Source organism: Fragaria vesca, linkage group LG1 (assembly GCF_000184155.1).
Source record: "Fragaria vesca subsp. vesca linkage group LG1, FraVesHawaii_1.0, whole genome shotgun sequence".
In the NCBI taxonomy this organism is placed as follows: domain Eukaryota; kingdom Viridiplantae; phylum Streptophyta; class Magnoliopsida; order Rosales; family Rosaceae; genus Fragaria; species Fragaria vesca.
Window position 1 is genome coordinate 13,628,857 of NC_020491.1, and position 17,231 is coordinate 13,646,087.

General features: G+C 36.9%; 2 protein-coding genes, 1 non-coding gene and 1 pseudogene across 3 annotated transcripts in view; 1 reads left to right on the forward strand and 3 right to left on the reverse strand.

The window, feature by feature from the left end:
• Positions 1-3,516: 3,516 nt before the first annotated feature.
• LOC101305016 lies at positions 3,517-5,454 on the reverse strand (annotated as a pseudogene).
• Positions 5,455-6,774: 1,320 nt separating this feature from the next.
• On the reverse strand, positions 6,775-8,708 carry LOC101299808. Its single transcript, XM_004288164.1, has one exon. It carries the CDS (start codon positions 8,392-8,394, stop codon positions 7,066-7,068), a length of 1,329 nt encoding a protein of 442 aa, XP_004288212.1. The 5' UTR covers positions 8,395-8,708; the 3' UTR covers positions 6,775-7,065.
• A 2,669-nt stretch (positions 8,709-11,377) lies between these two features.
• Positions 11,378-11,468, reverse strand: TRNAM-CAU. Its single transcript is given in 2 exon segments — positions 11,378-11,413; positions 11,431-11,468. It is a non-coding gene; the product is annotated as a tRNA-Met (tRNA).
• Positions 11,469-12,242: 774 nt separating this feature from the next.
• LOC101305314 (probable LRR receptor-like serine/threonine-protein kinase At1g56130-like) overlaps positions 12,243-17,231 on the forward strand; it is a 12,480-nt gene continuing 7,491 nt past the window's right edge. The window contains exons 1-15 of the mRNA XM_004289268.1: positions 12,243-12,369; positions 12,646-12,832; positions 12,919-12,990; positions 13,072-13,143; positions 13,233-13,304; positions 13,649-13,720; positions 14,066-14,137; positions 14,265-14,336; positions 14,465-14,536; positions 14,632-14,709; positions 14,829-14,900; positions 15,176-15,247; positions 15,337-15,402; positions 16,264-16,329; positions 16,570-16,614. Coding sequence (XP_004289316.1) covers positions 12,243-12,369; positions 12,646-12,832; positions 12,919-12,990; positions 13,072-13,143; positions 13,233-13,304; positions 13,649-13,720; positions 14,066-14,137; positions 14,265-14,336; positions 14,465-14,536; positions 14,632-14,709; positions 14,829-14,900; positions 15,176-15,247; positions 15,337-15,402; positions 16,264-16,329; positions 16,570-16,614 — 1,217 coding nt within the window. The remainder of the gene's footprint in view (positions 12,370-12,645; positions 12,833-12,918; positions 12,991-13,071; positions 13,144-13,232; positions 13,305-13,648; positions 13,721-14,065; positions 14,138-14,264; positions 14,337-14,464; positions 14,537-14,631; positions 14,710-14,828; positions 14,901-15,175; positions 15,248-15,336; positions 15,403-16,263; positions 16,330-16,569; positions 16,615-17,231) is intronic.

A 17,231-nucleotide genomic window follows, 5' to 3' on the forward strand; every position in this document is an offset into this window, starting at 1 on the left:
GTTGGTGCCTTAGCAAAATTCAAGCATGATCAAGGTTCCACTTACACTCTTCTTGTGCTTCAAACATTTTTTTTTGTATTTGTAATCTGAGTATAATAGAATGTGAGTAATATTAGTGATGATTTTGAATAGCTGAAAACTAAGTAATGGCTGCAAAAATAGTTTACCTTGTCTTGTTCAGTCTTGCCGCTTTCATTTAATGTATTTATAGCAGCTACACATCCTGAATACTTGTTCACCAGCCTTTGTATTTTTCTCCATCGTTGGATCAACATTAGTTGTGAACGATCACTATCAAAAGTTTTGTATTCATGATAGTAATCGTGTATCTTTCCCCAAAAAGTTTGAAGTTTCCACTCGTTACCTTGAATAGGATCCAAACCAATGTTCAACCAAGCACTGACAAGGAGTCGATCCTCGTCTGCGTTAAAGCTTAGACCTCTTGCAGGCCTTTTGGAAGCTGTTTGAGAGGAATCTTCAACAAATTCATGCTCTGAGTTTTGTGTAGAAAAACTGAAATATTGAGAATCCATAACTATGCACGAATAAGAAGAAGAGAAAATATGCAGAGAAAGCAACTAAGATAATAAAATATAGGATTAAATTCAGTTTACCACCTTAAACTTTAGATCTAAAATCAGTTCGATATCTCAACTTTTTTTTTTAATCAGAATCATCTCTATACTTTTAATTTCCATCATTCTAGTCCCAATTTAGAATTTGACTTCAACTATGACGTCACATGCTGACTTGTCACCGACATCATGGCCCGTTTTTAAACAAAATGTCCAAACTGTCCTTGTTCTTGGTAAAAATTTCTGAAAATAATCAATAAAAATGCTTAACATCTAGTTCTTCTGTCAGTTCATCTTCATCAATGGGATTCTTCTCCCTATTCTTCATAACCTGCACATCTCTCTCTCTCTCTCTCTCTCTCTCTCTCTCTTTCTCTCACTCAATAAACCCCCAAAACATCCGCCTTAATTCAATTCTTTCCCACTCTCTTCCCCCTCCAAATTTCTAAAATCTCTTCCAAAATCCTCCTTTTGCAAGCCCAAGAAGTTCGAGACCAACACCCCAAGCTTTTCAACTTTGCCGGCGACGGAGAACTGAAGAAGATGCCGTGCCATCTCGCTATTCATCATCCATGAGCTAACTGTAGTCAACGAAAACCAGAAAATACAGAAAACCAGTATGTGTTGCAAAAAACCCGAACAGTAGATCTAATCCTTCACTCATCGAGCTGAATCTATCACTACTAATCTAGCCAGCAGTCGGAGTCGGAAAATCCGACCGGAAACCATCAAGCCCAGTTTCGCACCGCCAGGACGATTCGAACATGACCACCTCGCCAATCAGAGGTTGCCGTAATCGAAATGATGAATCAGTGAACAAGATCCATTAGTCGTTTTAATCGGTGTACAAAATCGTTGAACAAAACCTCCACCACACTAGATTCTATCTAATGACGAAGAACCCATAATCTGGGTTTTTCTCAAAATTTATTGGGTCTGCGAGAAACTTTTCTGGGGGGAAAACAAGAAATCTAGGGTTTCCAATTTCAATTTCAAGCTAATAGAGTTTTATATGTTAAATCGTGCTAATTGTCTTGAATTTCTTGCTACATTTTTGGTTTCTTTTAACTTCTGTTTTGGAATAATTGATGATTTGGTGTGTTTGGGTACTTTCAGACACTTGGGTGCTTATGAGTTTCCATGTTAGAATGGATCTAATTTTTTAATTTTCTGGGTTTCCATGTTAGATTGGATCTAATTTTCTGGGTTTTGGTTCTTTGTTGGGGTTCTTCAATGAAGAGTTTGGTCTGCTCGAAGCCTTTTCAAACAAAAAATTGACAGAAAAAATCAGAGTTAGTCAAAGATAATTGTTGACCAAAATATGTGGCTACCTTGATGACACGTCATGGTGGTGAAGGTTCGCCATAAAGAATTTTCGACAATATTTTTAATTAATAATAATAAAACTAATTTATTTTATGTGTGTTTTTTATTGTGACAATGTCCATTTTGCCTTTTTTATGGGTCATGCTGTCGGTGACAAGTCAGCATGTGACTTCATAGTTGAAGTCAAATTCTAAATTTGGACTAAAATGATGGAAATTGAAAGTATAGGAATGATCCTGATTAAAAAAAATTGAGATATCAAACTGGTTTTTAACCTAAAGTTTGTAAACTGAATTTAATCCTAAAATATATAGGGGAGACAAAAGAAGAGTTAGATGAGAAACTGATGAAAATTCAATACATAGATACTTATTGCAGGTACAATTATGAATGAAGTTTGTTAAGGGACAAATACACATTTTAATTCAGTTGCTGGTAGAAAGACAATTAAATAGTAACTACAATTAAAGCTGCACCATCATAACCAAAACACAATTGCAGCTGCTCCATAACTATGCACCAATAAATGAATAAGAGAATTGGATTCTGAGTTGTACTTAAAGCAACATTGCATTATTAAATTGTCTTTGATGTACTCCATGTTTACATAGAACTACTAAATTGGATTATGAGTTGAATTACAACATTAGACTACAATTGTTGTACCTAAAGCAACATTGTTTACATACCTGAGGTTGTTTGGTCATTAGTGAAACTGATTTCTTCTTGGCATTTCACACACTGGAGTAACCTTCTCTCTATACTCACTGGAGTAACCTATACGCTGAAAAATTACAAACTGATTCCAGAATTGTACTTGCATTCTAATATATATAACAAAATGAAAACACAGAAATCATAATCTAGTTTATGTTTTTGGCCAAGAAAATAACTATCAACTAATTCATCATAACCATTGACCATTCTCACTCTCCACTACATGCAAGGTTCGACCGACACATTCAGCACATTCATATATGCACACATATTGGCAAAGTACTCAGACTACGACAATGACAAAGTACTTAGACTACTACATGGCAAAATACTCAGATATTGTAACCAATTACATTGGCAAAGCTCCACACAATTCACATCAACTCGATATCAGACTGCATAGCTCGAATACTGCAAATATATGAAAAAACAAGAGTTAATAAACATGGATCCTATTTTGAGATGTACTAAATGTTGCTGATTAAACAAACACATTTATACTTACTAATCAAGTAGTCCTCATACATACCAACCAACATCTTACATATTGGTTCTAGCCAAATGAAGTTGTCACATATGCTCAACAAGGTCAGCTTGGAGCATATAATGTGTTCCTCGGTCCCTAATAGTCAAATGATTGCTAATAAATTCTTCAAACTCAATTGTGTGATTACGTGAAACTAGCAGATTTTCAAATTGCTCATCCGGTTCAACATATTGCCTTGCAAAAATTTCATGATCATTAGATGCAATGCGTTCGGCACGTTCATCTTCAGTGATCATATTGTGCATTATATAACACTTGCTTTCATGATCTTTTGAAGATTTTCACGATCGCATTAATGAGCAGGTCCCTTCACAATTGCAAGATGTGCTTGAAGCACACCAAAAGCTCTTTCTACATCTTTTCGGCATCCCTCTTGAGCTTTAGCAAAATTCTTTGCTTTCTCTCCTTGTGGACATGGAATGGTTTTGATGAAAGTGGACCACGATGGACATTAGCCAAATAATATCCTATTTTATAGTCATGATCATTCACCCTAAAATTGACCGGAGGAGCTCGGCCTTCACGGAGGTCTGCGAATAAAGGTGAATGCTCCAACACATTGATATCATTGTGGGAACCATGTAAACCAAAAAATGAATGCCATATCCAAAGATCCTTTGATGCAACAGCTTCTAGAATTAAAAAAGGTTCACAATGATCTCTACAAGAAAACATACATTTCCAAGCAACCGGACAATTCTTCCACTTCCAATGCATATAATCGATACTACCAAGCATTCCTCGAAATCCACGGCACTCACCACCAATTGATAACAATCTGTAGATATCTTCAGCAGTGGGTCTTCTCGATCAAGTATTGAGCGCCAAAAACATCAATAACCGTGTGGACAAACCTTCTCAAAGCTTCAATTGCAGTGCTTTCGCCGATTCTAATATAGTCATCAACAACGTCTGCCCTAACTCCATAGGCGAGCATTCTCATCGCAGCTGTACACTTTTGTAGAGAAGACAATCCAAGGCAGCTTGCCCCATCTCTTTTTTGGACAAAGTAGGAGTCATGATCGGTTACCCCATCTACAATTTGAAGAAACAGAGCTTGATGCATCCGAAACCTCCTCCGAAATATATCTTCTCCATGAATTAGATTTTAAGAAAAGTAATCTTTGAATAGTTTTTGGTGTCCTTGAAGACGTTCCCTCTCTTTATACAGCCGACCCGTAATAGAGCCTCGACGTCTCCTCCTTCCCTTCTTTTCTTGTAGAGCCCTGATTTGTAAATTGAGCAATTCTTCGTCTAATGATGAATTTGCAAGATCCCAAAATTCTTCGTCTGATGAAGAGCCGGATAATTAATAATCCATACCCATGAAGAAAACCCAAAGAAAGAAGCAGAAAGATGAAAGAAAAGATGAAGGAGAGACGGGAACTAGGTTATGTTGATAGACGAGTACTGGGTTTCTGAAGGGGAAGAGAGATCAAACGATGAAGGAGGCGGACATAAATTAGTTTTTTTTAATGAATGACTCTTCTCCCAAGCTGGGTCAAATTTAACAACCTCTTGCCTATAGCCAAATCTACATATGAATCTTTCATTGGAGAGCCCATTTTGTTGGTCTACCAACAAAGATTTGACTCCTTTGTTGGAGATGCTCTTAGACACAACTTTGCTCATCATGCATCGATATCTATGTATTAATTTGGAATTTTGGATCAAAACCATTAACCCTAGCTTAGCCTTTCTTAGCTATAATCTTAAGCACCATCATTATCATATGCCTTTGTAAGCTTATAAGTTATAACGTAGATCCGGGCTTTCTTATACCTGCAAGGTAATACTTCAAACGAAGAATGAGAATTAACAAGGTTGATCTCCAAGCCCAGATTAAGTAAAAAGGGGGTTGGATCCGTTTCTGAGTTCACCCAAAACAATGCTAAGTTCACCTCTTTTACTCTTGTGCTCATATCACCAATGCTCTCCAACACACCAAACCAGTGGTTTTCATTCTGTCTTCATGCAATACTATCTTATCATCTTATATATGTTTACCGATCAAATTTTTTTGCCTTTTGTTTTAGGGTTGAGGATGCATTACGTTTCACTATCTCATGTACGTTATAGTTTTCACAACTTTCTAAATGTAATGCATTGAAATCTCTGTTGTGTCCATGTCGTAACATCTAAGTATTTCGATAATCAATTAAGCATTAGCTTATAACGTCCACTGCTTACAAAAGTTACAAAACCGAACTCAAAATTCAAAACTCGCTCACCGATTTCTTCTGCTTGCGCTGGGTATGGGTCACCATTATCGGCCTCATCAATCTCCATAGAATATCTTGGTGCATGCAGCTTCATGTAAACCTGATCCCCGTCGATCGTTTCACAGTGTGGTTTTCACCGAGCTCATTTCAAATCCAGCAGGTGATGAAGGAAGAGCTAGATATATATCTTCGCTTACGAAAATGTGACATGTTACTTGTTAACTTGTTATTAATATGGTGGGGGCAGAGAGGAATAGTAGTTGGCAGTTCACTGTAGTATTACTCTCATCGATGGAAAGCAACTGAATCGAAACCCTGAAAGAGCTAGGCTGAAGAAAACGACTGCTGCAAACCCAACTTAACCGATTATATGACTGCAGCAAAAATGTCGGTTGCGCATTTAGGCCACCGACACCAGCTTCTTCACTTAAATAGCCAGTCGGTGCTAGCTGCATTTTATACACTTCGACATTAATATTCTCATCTCTGCTTTTTGTTTCTTCTACATACACCTCGATCTCCTTCATAAATATATTGTTACAATCATGGACTATATTCCCCAGTTTCTGTGTCTGTGAAGATCATACCAGAAACTAATACCCTTTTAAGTTTACGTTGAAAATTGCACCAATTTAAATGAAAGAACACAAAAGAAAAGGAAAAAACGAAGGCCATGTATGTTTTCTTGTTAGCTCAAAATCTGGTTTGAAAATTTTATTACCTATTTACGGATTCGATTGTCTGCTAAACTAGCAAAAACTTACCAATACTTTAAGAGAAAAATTTATGTGAACGAATATTTCAGCGAGAATTTTCATTAATCGCTACATTAACGCGTAAATGGTTACATACATTATGAAACTTATAAATATAACTAGATCTTAATAATCACTAGTTTTATATTCCCCAGTTTCTGTGTCTGTGAAGATCATACCAGAAACTAATACCCTTTTAAGTTTATGTTGAAAATTGCACCAATTTAAATGAAAGAACACAAAAGAAAAGGAAAAAACGAAGGCCATGTATGTTTTCTTGTTAGCTCAAAATCTGGTTTGAAAATTTTATTACCTATTTACGGATTCGATTGTCTGCTAAACGAGCAAAAACTTACCAATACTTTAAGAGAAAAATTTATGTGAATGAATATTTCAGCGAGAATTTTCATTAATCGCTACATTAATGCGTAAATGGTTACATGAAACTTATAAATATAACTAGATCTTAATAATAACTAGTTCTAGCATGTCTATACCGCTCACATTTTGCCTGCATTGGGCAACTTGTTAAGATTTTCCTCACTCTGCAACCGCTATGTATGATATAGCATTATAGCTTTGGCTACCCTAGTTCCCTAGTTATATCATAACGTGAAACAAAACAATCCAGTAACGAAGCAAGAACCTTATTGACAAGATGGTAGACATGAATTCCACTTGCATATATTCTATATCATAACACCATGTGGTTGCACTTGCTTGCCCAAATGGTAGTATTATACATGCCCATTTAGAATAAATTCCTCCTACTTTAACCCAAAAAAGCAGTGCTAAAATTACAAGAAAAAAAGACAATTATTATTTGTTGCTTTTGTATATCAAGAATTTTGATTGGTTTTCTAGACCAAAAGGGGGACTCTAAAATGGTACTACTTGGATTTTTGGAACCAACAAAAAAAAATTTAGTTCTTCTTGCCCTCCTCACCACCTTCTTCCAAGTAAGCCTTCTTCCTCCTCTCCGCCGTCGCAAACAGACAAATCACAAGGTAACACGTGGCGTATATCCCATGCACCTTCCAATTAGTCTTCGGCGGCTGGTGGAGCACCGCCCGGTGAAACACCGACATATAGTAATGTAGACCAACCGCGAACCCGACGAAGCACTGGGCCAGGCCCAAAACCTTCGAGCCCAGCCCGGAGTCTGTGGAGAAGACCAGGATCAAGTACATGAGAAGAAGAAGGAGATAGAGAACGTAGCCGAGAGTCTGAAAAACTTGAAGGCAGATGTAGGTGGACTGCGAAGTAGCGTAGAAGAACTTGAGGGGCTCGAGGCCGGTGACTAAGGAAGAGAGGCAGAGAATGGAGAAGTAGATGGAGAGGTAGACTTGGATGAAGATGAGGAGCTTTTGGAGGGAAAAGTAGGCTTTGATTCTGTTGAAGAGGAGAGAGACTAGGAGTAGTGGGATTATTAGGAATGCAAAGGAGACTATGGAAGCTATGGTGGGGGCGTATTTGTTTCCGACGAGGGGTTTGAACCTGGTGGTCATTTGCTTGTTGGCTTTGGTGAGGTAGAGTTTTGATGTGGTGGAGATTTTCTCGAGGTCTGGGAGGAGGGTTTGTTGGAACTGGCCGGGTAAGTCTGTGAAGTCGGAGACGAAGTCGATGTCGTCATCTTGTTCGATCCAGCTTGGTTGGATTGGTTTCTTGGTGGGTTTTTTCGTCTCTGTTTTTGGGATTGGTTTTGGGGTTTGAGGTTGTTTTGTGGTGGTGAGTTTGGTTGTTTTGTTTTTGGGGGAGGTTAGTTTGGCTAGATCTGATGTTTTGGAGGAGAGTGAAGAGAGTTTGGTGGAGTTTGAGGGTTTGGAAGTGGAATTCAGCTTCTTGAGGCTAATCTTGATTGTGGGTGATGAAGATGATGATGACTTGGTTGAGTTGGTGCTTGATTTGATGAGCTTGGTTTGGTTCTTGGATGAAAGGTTGGGTTTGATGAGCCTAGTTTGGTTTTTGGAGGATGATGAAGAAGTGGGTTTGATGAGCTTGGTCTGGTTTTTGGAGGATTGGGTTGTGGAAGTGGTGGTCTTGGGTTTGATCTTCTTAGGCTGAACATCTTCATCTTCTTCATCTAATTCCAACATTTTCCTTGAACCCAAAAACAGTGATGAGCTCTGAATCCGAGGCAGTTTTTCATCTTCTTCTGCGGCACAAAGGAGCAGAGTAGAAGAAAACAGGAACACAACAAGAGAAGCTAGCAAAAGTACCTTTCTTGAGTCGAAGTACATGAGTGGAGCCATTTCTTTGCTGAAACCAAGGTCTCTGGAGGGATTCAGAGATCTTGGGTTGGATTTGGATCCAGGATTAGGATTATATATACAAACAAAGAGACAGAGAAAGTGAGTGAGGGAGAGAGAGAGCAGAAGGGAAAGCAAGCTTGGGAGTTATATATAGGGCATAGCTAAGTGAGAAGAGAGAGTGAAGTAAGGAAGACTTTAATGGCAAAGAGATGAGATGACATAAGTCACATGGTGAAAGTCCAAGTTGTTAGAGAAGGAAGGAGGAAGAGCTTTCAGCTGTGTCTCCAATTACGCGGTTTAACAGGTCCCTCTGTGCTTCACTGTGTTTGAGTGATTAGTTATATAATTATGCAGCATTCTTTGCTTAATATGATATGTTTAGTCTAGTTTGATTCTTGAAATTATGACTTGAACATTAAATTGTGTTCAGACAATGACTTCAGAGGTCAATAATTACAATCAAATTGGTCTACTATTATGATTATATATAAGTTTGTCCTTTGAATGGTGATGAAGGAGATCAGAAATCCTTGATGATCCTAATCTCTCTTTTGTTTTCTTCTTATGGTAAAGATGTAAGAAATGCTAGCTTAAGTACATTGTTTGGTCATGTATACAACTACTTACATAATCATCATTTAAGAAGTTAACAACGGAGGTAATGTTGGTCGTGTTATTTTTTTTATCGAGAATATTGAAATTTACTTGTAGATTTGGTTGTAGAGACGATAAAATCTCGACACTTCATAAGTAAATTTATTGCTAACACTTCGTAACAATTTCTTTGGATCGGATTTTGGTGCTCTTGGTACATATGAACTTGAGGTGATAACTACGTAATTAGAGACAATAATTGTTCTGTTTGGGACTAGAAGAATGACAATGCATATTCGTTCCACTAGCCAAAGTACCAAAATACCAAATATCATATGACAATACTAAATTCCACTCTAGATATAAAATATATGTTTCTTTATTCAACAAAGTGTTACATCAAAGAACACTGATTCAACATAACCTCCTGATATCTTGTGTGCTAATCGGTAACTAGTCATCTTCTTACGACAAAAATCAGGTATGCTAGCACCATTACAATTATTTTTGCATAGTGATACTACACCAGAAGATGAAAAATACCCCATTATGATGACATTGTGACAGCTTCTGATTCCCATACTAGCCTTTCTCCAAAACCCTAAACAACCCACAATAAAATGTACCATCATCATCATCATCATCATCAAGATGGGCCATTTGACTCTCTATGGTTCCAACTCTCTTTGTCTCCATGGCCAAGATCTGGGGCAAGACCACTAGTTGAAATAGTTGACTTGTGTGCTCTCTTCCTCCTCCCTCCAGATTCAAGGAGCTCTGATTCTCTCTACTAGTTTATTTCTCTTTGCCTTAATGCTTTCCCATCTGGGTTTCATTGAGAAAAATAATTGATCTCAGACTTGTAGGACCCCAGACACGTGTGTCCCTGCCGGTGCCCACGTTGCGATCAATGGGAGCCATGGGTCCTATAGATGTGAGGATCCTAAGCTCCTTCAATGGTGAAAATCCCAGACCCAGTTTAGGGTGTGGCCTAATAATTACCCTAATTAATCATACTTACCCTTGTGTAGTTATCCATTACTGCCCTTAAATTTTTTTCCTATATTGTTGGCGGTGAATCTTCTTGTGATTCAGAGCTGATCAATCATTGCAACTGGGAAGTGTGCCACTGTGGGAAGTTTGTTATGTAGCTTAAATTCAGGGTTAAAATCTGGAGGTGATTATACTCACTTAACTGCATTTCGGTTCATGAAAGTTCTAGGGGAGCTAGGTATGGTATGACTGCGGATGGGTTCATTTATTCGGATCATTTACATCTTTAGTATGTCTAAATGTTCACACTTCAAATTTAAGTAACAAATTACCGTCATTCTTAGACCATTAATTTATAAGAAAGTGATCAAAGATTAATATAACTTGATACTCATAGTAATGAACTTGCTGATCTAAAGCGATTAAGGTTCCAATGCACCTAGCTGACAAATTTTAGTCTTGAGTACATGACTAACAAATGTGATTGTTAGTTGAGTCACAGCAGGAAAATTCCACCCTAAACCACACCCAAAAGTGCTTAATTACCAGACATTCAAAACAAATACGTACCACTAGGAAAACCAAGAGAAAGGCTAAGGTGGAGATATAAATCCTCGTAATCTAGTTACATGTCATGTTCTCTAAAAAATAGCTCATTAATCATGTGATATTATAATATGTCGGTTGAAAAAAAAAATCTATAAATTAAACCGTAACTTATCTTTTTTTTTTTATTAAGAGTATTAACGACGGTATTCTCAAAGACTTTACAGGCCCAGAAACTAATCCGTGCCGAGAGATCTTGTCAGAAGGCTTCCTCCCCCTAGCCACTAAGAATAAATTGGGATTTAACTCCAATTAGCGTCGGTTGAGATTCGAATCTGGGTATGGGGGCTCAACTTATAGGTTCTTATCAACTCGACCACCTGTGATGGTTACCGTAATTTATCTTTATTGGTTCTTTTGTGACTCTTAGAGATTAAGAATTTATTGACATGGAACTAGATTCAAATTTATCAACCGATTTTATTTGGACCAATCCCTTTGGCCACCCACCTAGAATGTAATACACAAGTCTTTGTCAATGGGATATTTGACGATTTATTACTCTGGTTTATCTTCAAGTACCAGCGCACACTCACTCTCACAATAAATCAACCTACCTTAAACGAGATCATGCATGGCGGGTTCTTATACTCTATACATGAACACATCAGAGTCAAAAGTCATACTTTTTGATGAGCTACAGAACTCTCTCATTGAAGCTTTATCTCCTGGGTTCACAACTTCACATGCCAAAAGGGATGCAAAAAGGTCCATGCAACCAATTCAAAAGAAAGGAAAAAAAATGAAAGCCACCCCTCACTTTTTCATCCTCTTGTCAAAAATGTTCGTTTGGGGCGAGAGAGGCTCGAACTCTCGACCTCAGGATACCTCACTGTTTTAAGCTATGAGACCTACGCGCTAGCCAACTGCGCCACCACCCCGTTGATGTTAACGAACTTGATTATCATTTATAAATATCGTTTTACAATTATACAAGAAGACCAAACTCAATGCTCACCACCTAGAAGAATTCCGTACTTGTGGAATTATTCCTTTAAATGGGCAGATGTCATTTTTGTTAGGACTAATTTCAGTTTACCCCCATCAATTTTAAGTCGATCATCAAGTTAGTCTTTCTTCTTTCAATTCCATCAAAAACACCCCTCAATTCCCAATTTTCATCAGCTGCGCATGTCCAAACCTCTAATCTCCATCCAATTCCTCTGTCAAGTGATGACTTGATATCAAGAAGAAAGTCAAATTATGAAAGTTACCTTTCGGACCATTTTTTCCCCATATCGATACACATCTTTGTTCCAATCACAACCCCTTAACCTTAGTGATTTTGGTGGGATTGAATGCACTTTGTCTATTTTTTCTTTTTTCTTTTTTCTTGATATCAAGTCATCACTTGACAGAGGAATTGAATGGAGATTGGAGGTTTGGACATGCGCGGCTGATGAAAATTGAGAGTTGAGGGGTGTTTTTGATGAAATTGAAAGAAGAACGACTAACATGATGATCGACCTAAAGTTGATGGGGGTAAACTGAAATTAATCCTTTCTTTTATATAGACTTGAGAACCCAAAAGTCTTTGTGATGAGGACTCTGTAAGCTGTCCTTTTCAACTCTGTTGTTACTTTGATCCCCCCTCCCCTCTCAACCCAATTTCACTGTCTCCTTCAGTTTCCAAATCAACCAAGTTCAAAGCTTTCATGTCAGGGAGTGCCTCCCCATCAGTTTTGGTCTTATTTTTGTGCCTCTCTAGTATAGCCCAAGCTCAAGTTTCTGCTCCTGCTCCTCAACCTCAAGCTACTAATGCCACCACTGACCCCTCTCAAGGTTTCTAAATGTTTCTTAGGACTGCTTCTTTTATTTTCAGAGGAGCCAAAACTTACTGTCTTCAACTTCCTTGGTTCATAACAATAACTTCTATGCATGAAAATAACCCATAAAAATTCCCGGACAATCTTGTCACTTTTATCTATCACCACTGTGCTAACCTCTATCCCAGCCAAGAGCTTCTCTTACCCATTTTGATGGAGAATTCATGTGTTTAGTAAAGTTGAGATTTTTGTGTTTATAACATATAAAAGTTTCAATCTTTGTTTGTTGCAGCAAGAGCTTTAAATTCAGTGTTTGAGAAATGGAAGATTCTGGCCGATCCGAAGCAATGGAACACAACAGGAGACCCATGCACTGGAGCTGCCATAGACTCCACCAAATTTGATGACACTGATTACAACCCCTTCATCATATGTGACTGCTCTTATCAATCCGGCACAATTTGCCACATTACCCAACTGTAATTCACTCTTCTAATCTCTCAATTTTGCTTCAGTGCTGCTCTGTAGAATTCAAGTTTAGCTCTAGATGATTTTTATTTTGCAGGAAAGTTTATGACCGGGAAGTTGTCGGTGTAATTCCAGACGAGTTATGGAGTTTGACTTCCCTCACCAATCTGTATGCTTTCTCTGAACTCATGTACCTGAGTTGGACTCACTTTAGTTACCTAGTTTGTAATCTTCCTTCCATGTCTTGTAGGAATTTGGCATTGAATTACTTGACAGGACCTCTCTCTGCAGCCATTGCAAATCTAACTGGCTTGCAATACTTGTATGCACATCTAGACCATTTTATTTGAGTGCTATACTTGATGGATTTCTTTTGGTATTCATGATCATTTATTTAGTTTAAATTTCTAGTACTGTTGGCATCAACAATCTATCAGGCAAGCTACCAAAAGAACTTGGACAACTCACTGAACTGAAATCATTGTAAGTTTTCTCATTTTGGAGCCTCAGCCTACGAATTACTATATGGGGGACTTTTTTGGATTGTGTGATTCAACAAGAGAACTTAGCTTTATATGACTGTTTGATCAGGTGGACTCTTATTTTAGAGAAAAAATATATGACTTCTTTTTTCATATATATCTTTATTTGAAATATTAAGATGTGTGTTTCCAATATAGTCCAAGTTAGTAGTCTTCCTATTCAATGTTGTCCAAATATATTGCTTGATTCAATTAAGACTTATACTCATGTACCTGCCTGCGCTGAATCTTGATTATCTGCACCAAAGAGTATTATCAATTGGAAATTACTTGTAACTTTTGTAGGGCTTTTGGGGGAAACAACTTTTCGGGTTCTCTGCCATCTGAGCTTGGGAATTTATCTAAATTACAACAGCTGTAAGTTTGATATGTTGTTCATTTCCTTTTCAGAGCTTTGGCTTTGGCATGAGGGTATCATGTGTTTTGCAATGATACTACATACATAAACCATCCAACCTCAGTTTATTGGTTATATGCAAATGGATGGTGAACAACGGGTATATGCATATGTATAGAACTATAGATGCAAGATCTGGAAAATCAGAACTGATACAACTATTTACTTTATTAGTCTATTACCAAATTTTAGTAATTTACTTTGAACATTCATCTGTTCTCTCTAATGACTGCCTGGTGTCAATTTACAAATATATGTAAGGTAGCAATACATTTATGACAACTAGTCATTGTTTACTTTGGCAGTTACATTGATAGTTCTGGAGTAAGCGGGGAGATTCCACCAACATTTGCTAATCTACAAAACCTGGAGTTTTTGTAAGAGCTTTACGAATTTGACTATTTTCCACAAATAAAAAAAAATTATTTGATAATAGTGAAGAATTATTATATATATATATACATACATACATCTATATAAGATCTGTACATTTGATTGTTTCAGTTGGGCAAGGAATGTTGAACTCTCTGGCAGGATACCAGACTTCATAGGGAATTGGTCAAAGCTTAGTTCCTTGTAAGATACTGTACATCACTACTTTTGTTTAGTTGCTGTCTAATGACAACATTTTCATCCTGTAATTGGCTCTATAGGCTCAATGTCTTATACATACATAAGTTTGTTAACTATATGTTATAATTTAGGAGGTTTCAAGGAAACTCTTTTGAAGGTCCCATACCATTTGCATTTTCCAATCTGACTTCTATGAAAGAGCTGTGAGTATCTTGAATTCTAGATTTACTTGTCACTTTCTGTTTATTTTTTTTTCATATCTATAAAGCTTACCATTTCCTATCTGATGTAATATCAGACGCATTAGTGATCTGTCGAATGCCAGTGGGAGCTCTTCTCTTTCCTTTATTGAGAACATGAAGTCTCTAAATGTATTGTAAGGCAAATATTATCACTTGTTATTGAATCTTATCACAACATCGGGATCATACTTCTATGTTCTTGTTTGTTTTCCTTGTAAAACCAATCATAACAATTTGGTTGCACATCTTGCAGAGAGCTGAGGAATAACAATATTAGTGATTCATTTCCTTCCAATTTTGGAGTATACCAAACTTTATCTCAGCTGTAAGTTTTTCTTGGTGATTGGTCACCATACATGTTAAGAGAACCCAAATTGCCAAAGCTGGAATATTTTTATAATCGTTTAGTATATTTTTTTGGAAGTACAGAAGGATACCAATACAATTTCTTGATTGCAACATTATCCTCTTCTCTAACATGACTATGCATACCACACTAAACAAAGTAGTTTTCATTGAATTGCAATACTTGAAGAGTACATTTGGCTAGCTTCTTATTGGCTTGAAGTATTTAACTGATTCATATTCTTGTGTCCCCAGGGATTTGAGCTTCAACAATTTAACTGGACAGATACCAGACTCACTCTTTAATTTGAGTTCTCTCTCCATCTTGTAATAGACAAATCCCTTTTGATTGTTTTATACACCAGCCAAATGTACTCTTCAAGTATTGAGGCATGTCTGTCTGTCTTCATGATTAGGTTTCTTGGAAACAATAAATTGAATGGCACCCTTCCGGATTATAAGACAGCATCTCTTCTCAACATGTAAGTTTTCAGCTTATGTGCTACAGATCATCTTAATGCATTAAACTCGACCTTTCTGATAAGTTTGGTTTCCATTAACTAAGGGTAGTGGTTTTGGCACTCCAATTTTACAATTTAACTCCACTTCTAAGGGGTTAAAAGTTGAGTGCAAGTGGCAATATATGTTGAAAGGTGGAGGGCCAAAATCACACCCCTTGAATAAGTCATCTCCATGTCAATGAACAGGTTACTCTAATTCCACTTAAATATGGTACTTTGCCTGAAGTTGAAGGATCTGAATGCCCCACTTAACTTAGATGAGTGACCTTGATACGCTCATAAAAAGATTGCTTTTGAGTTGATTACTTGTACTATATGCCTACAACTAAGCAACTAATTATGTAGAAGAACATATTGGTATGCTGTAAGCTATTTAAGTACTGAACAGTTCTTTCCCACCATTAACATAATCATAACTGCACGATGAAATACTTGAGTAGCAATAGCAGTTACAGCTTATATCCTAGAACTTTATCCCTCGACACCTTTGGGAGGATTTCATTTAATTTTTCATTATAAAGTATTTGCGGTATTGTTTGTTCTTCAACATTGTTTGGAGCTTATTCGTAGTTCTACAGCTTGTTCTCTTGGTCAATCAAATTGTTTCTCTTCTTAATGTTGACTCCTATTCTAGCAAAAGATTGAAATAAAATCTAGCAGGGTCAGGGGACAGAGAGAGAAAATGAGGTTTTATATTCAGATTATTATGGTGTAAATCATATATGAAAATAATAATGTTCCATTACATGCTGAAATTTGATTACGATAACAGTAATTTGTTATATTAAAATTTATGAACTATGGTATCTGATATTTTTGCAGAGATTTGTCATACAATTATCTAAATGGAAGCATTCCTTCTTGGGTCAAACAAGAAAAATTACAGCTGTATGTCGTCATACTCCACTATTTATTTAATTTTTTTTTTTTTTTTTTACTTTTCTGTTTGACAAAATTCTATTAGATCAGATTTCTAGTTTAATAACTCTGTTTACTCTCATTATATTACGATAGTTCATCAGTGACAAGTTGTTCAACTATACAGATATGTATGTACTCGTTGGCAGGATGGACTTCCTTCACAAGTATATAATGTAATTAACATTGACAATTGGGTGTATTTTGCAGAAATTTAGTTGCCAACAACTTCAGCATAGAAAGTTTACAGAGCAGGTGATTCCTTTTTCTCTGAGCTCATGTCTGGTGTTTTGAACATTTTGATAAGGGAAGTGAAAGTTGGATGTCACTGACAATAATTGCCTGTCATTGTATGGTTCGTATGTATAGCAACTGAGGCTACAATTCTTATATCCCTCTACCAGGCTGCACCTAAAAATCCAATTTCTCATCGTCAGTTGTTGGTTAGGATCCCACTACCAATCCAATAAGCATTATATCTCCATACCAGATATGTCATGCACCAATATGAGAATTTAGAATCTATAAATCAATTTCTGGCCATCACTATGAAATACCTTCTCTACCTAAATATAAAATCAGACCTAGCTAGCATCTAACGAAACCTTCTCTTATATATACTTGGCCCTTGCCCTCCCATGAGAAGTGCTGAAGCGACAAAGTATCAAACAACTCAATGATCAGCATGTGTAATTATTTTAGAAAATTTCATATAAGTCACATTCTGAACATTTTCTCCTACATAAGTCCACCAGAACAGTTTTACTCGTATAAGTCCACTTTTAAGGCTAAATCTGTTATTTTACTTTTACGATGTACCTAAAATGCCCTCCTCTCCTTTACACCAACTCTCTCTCTCTCTCTCTCTCTCT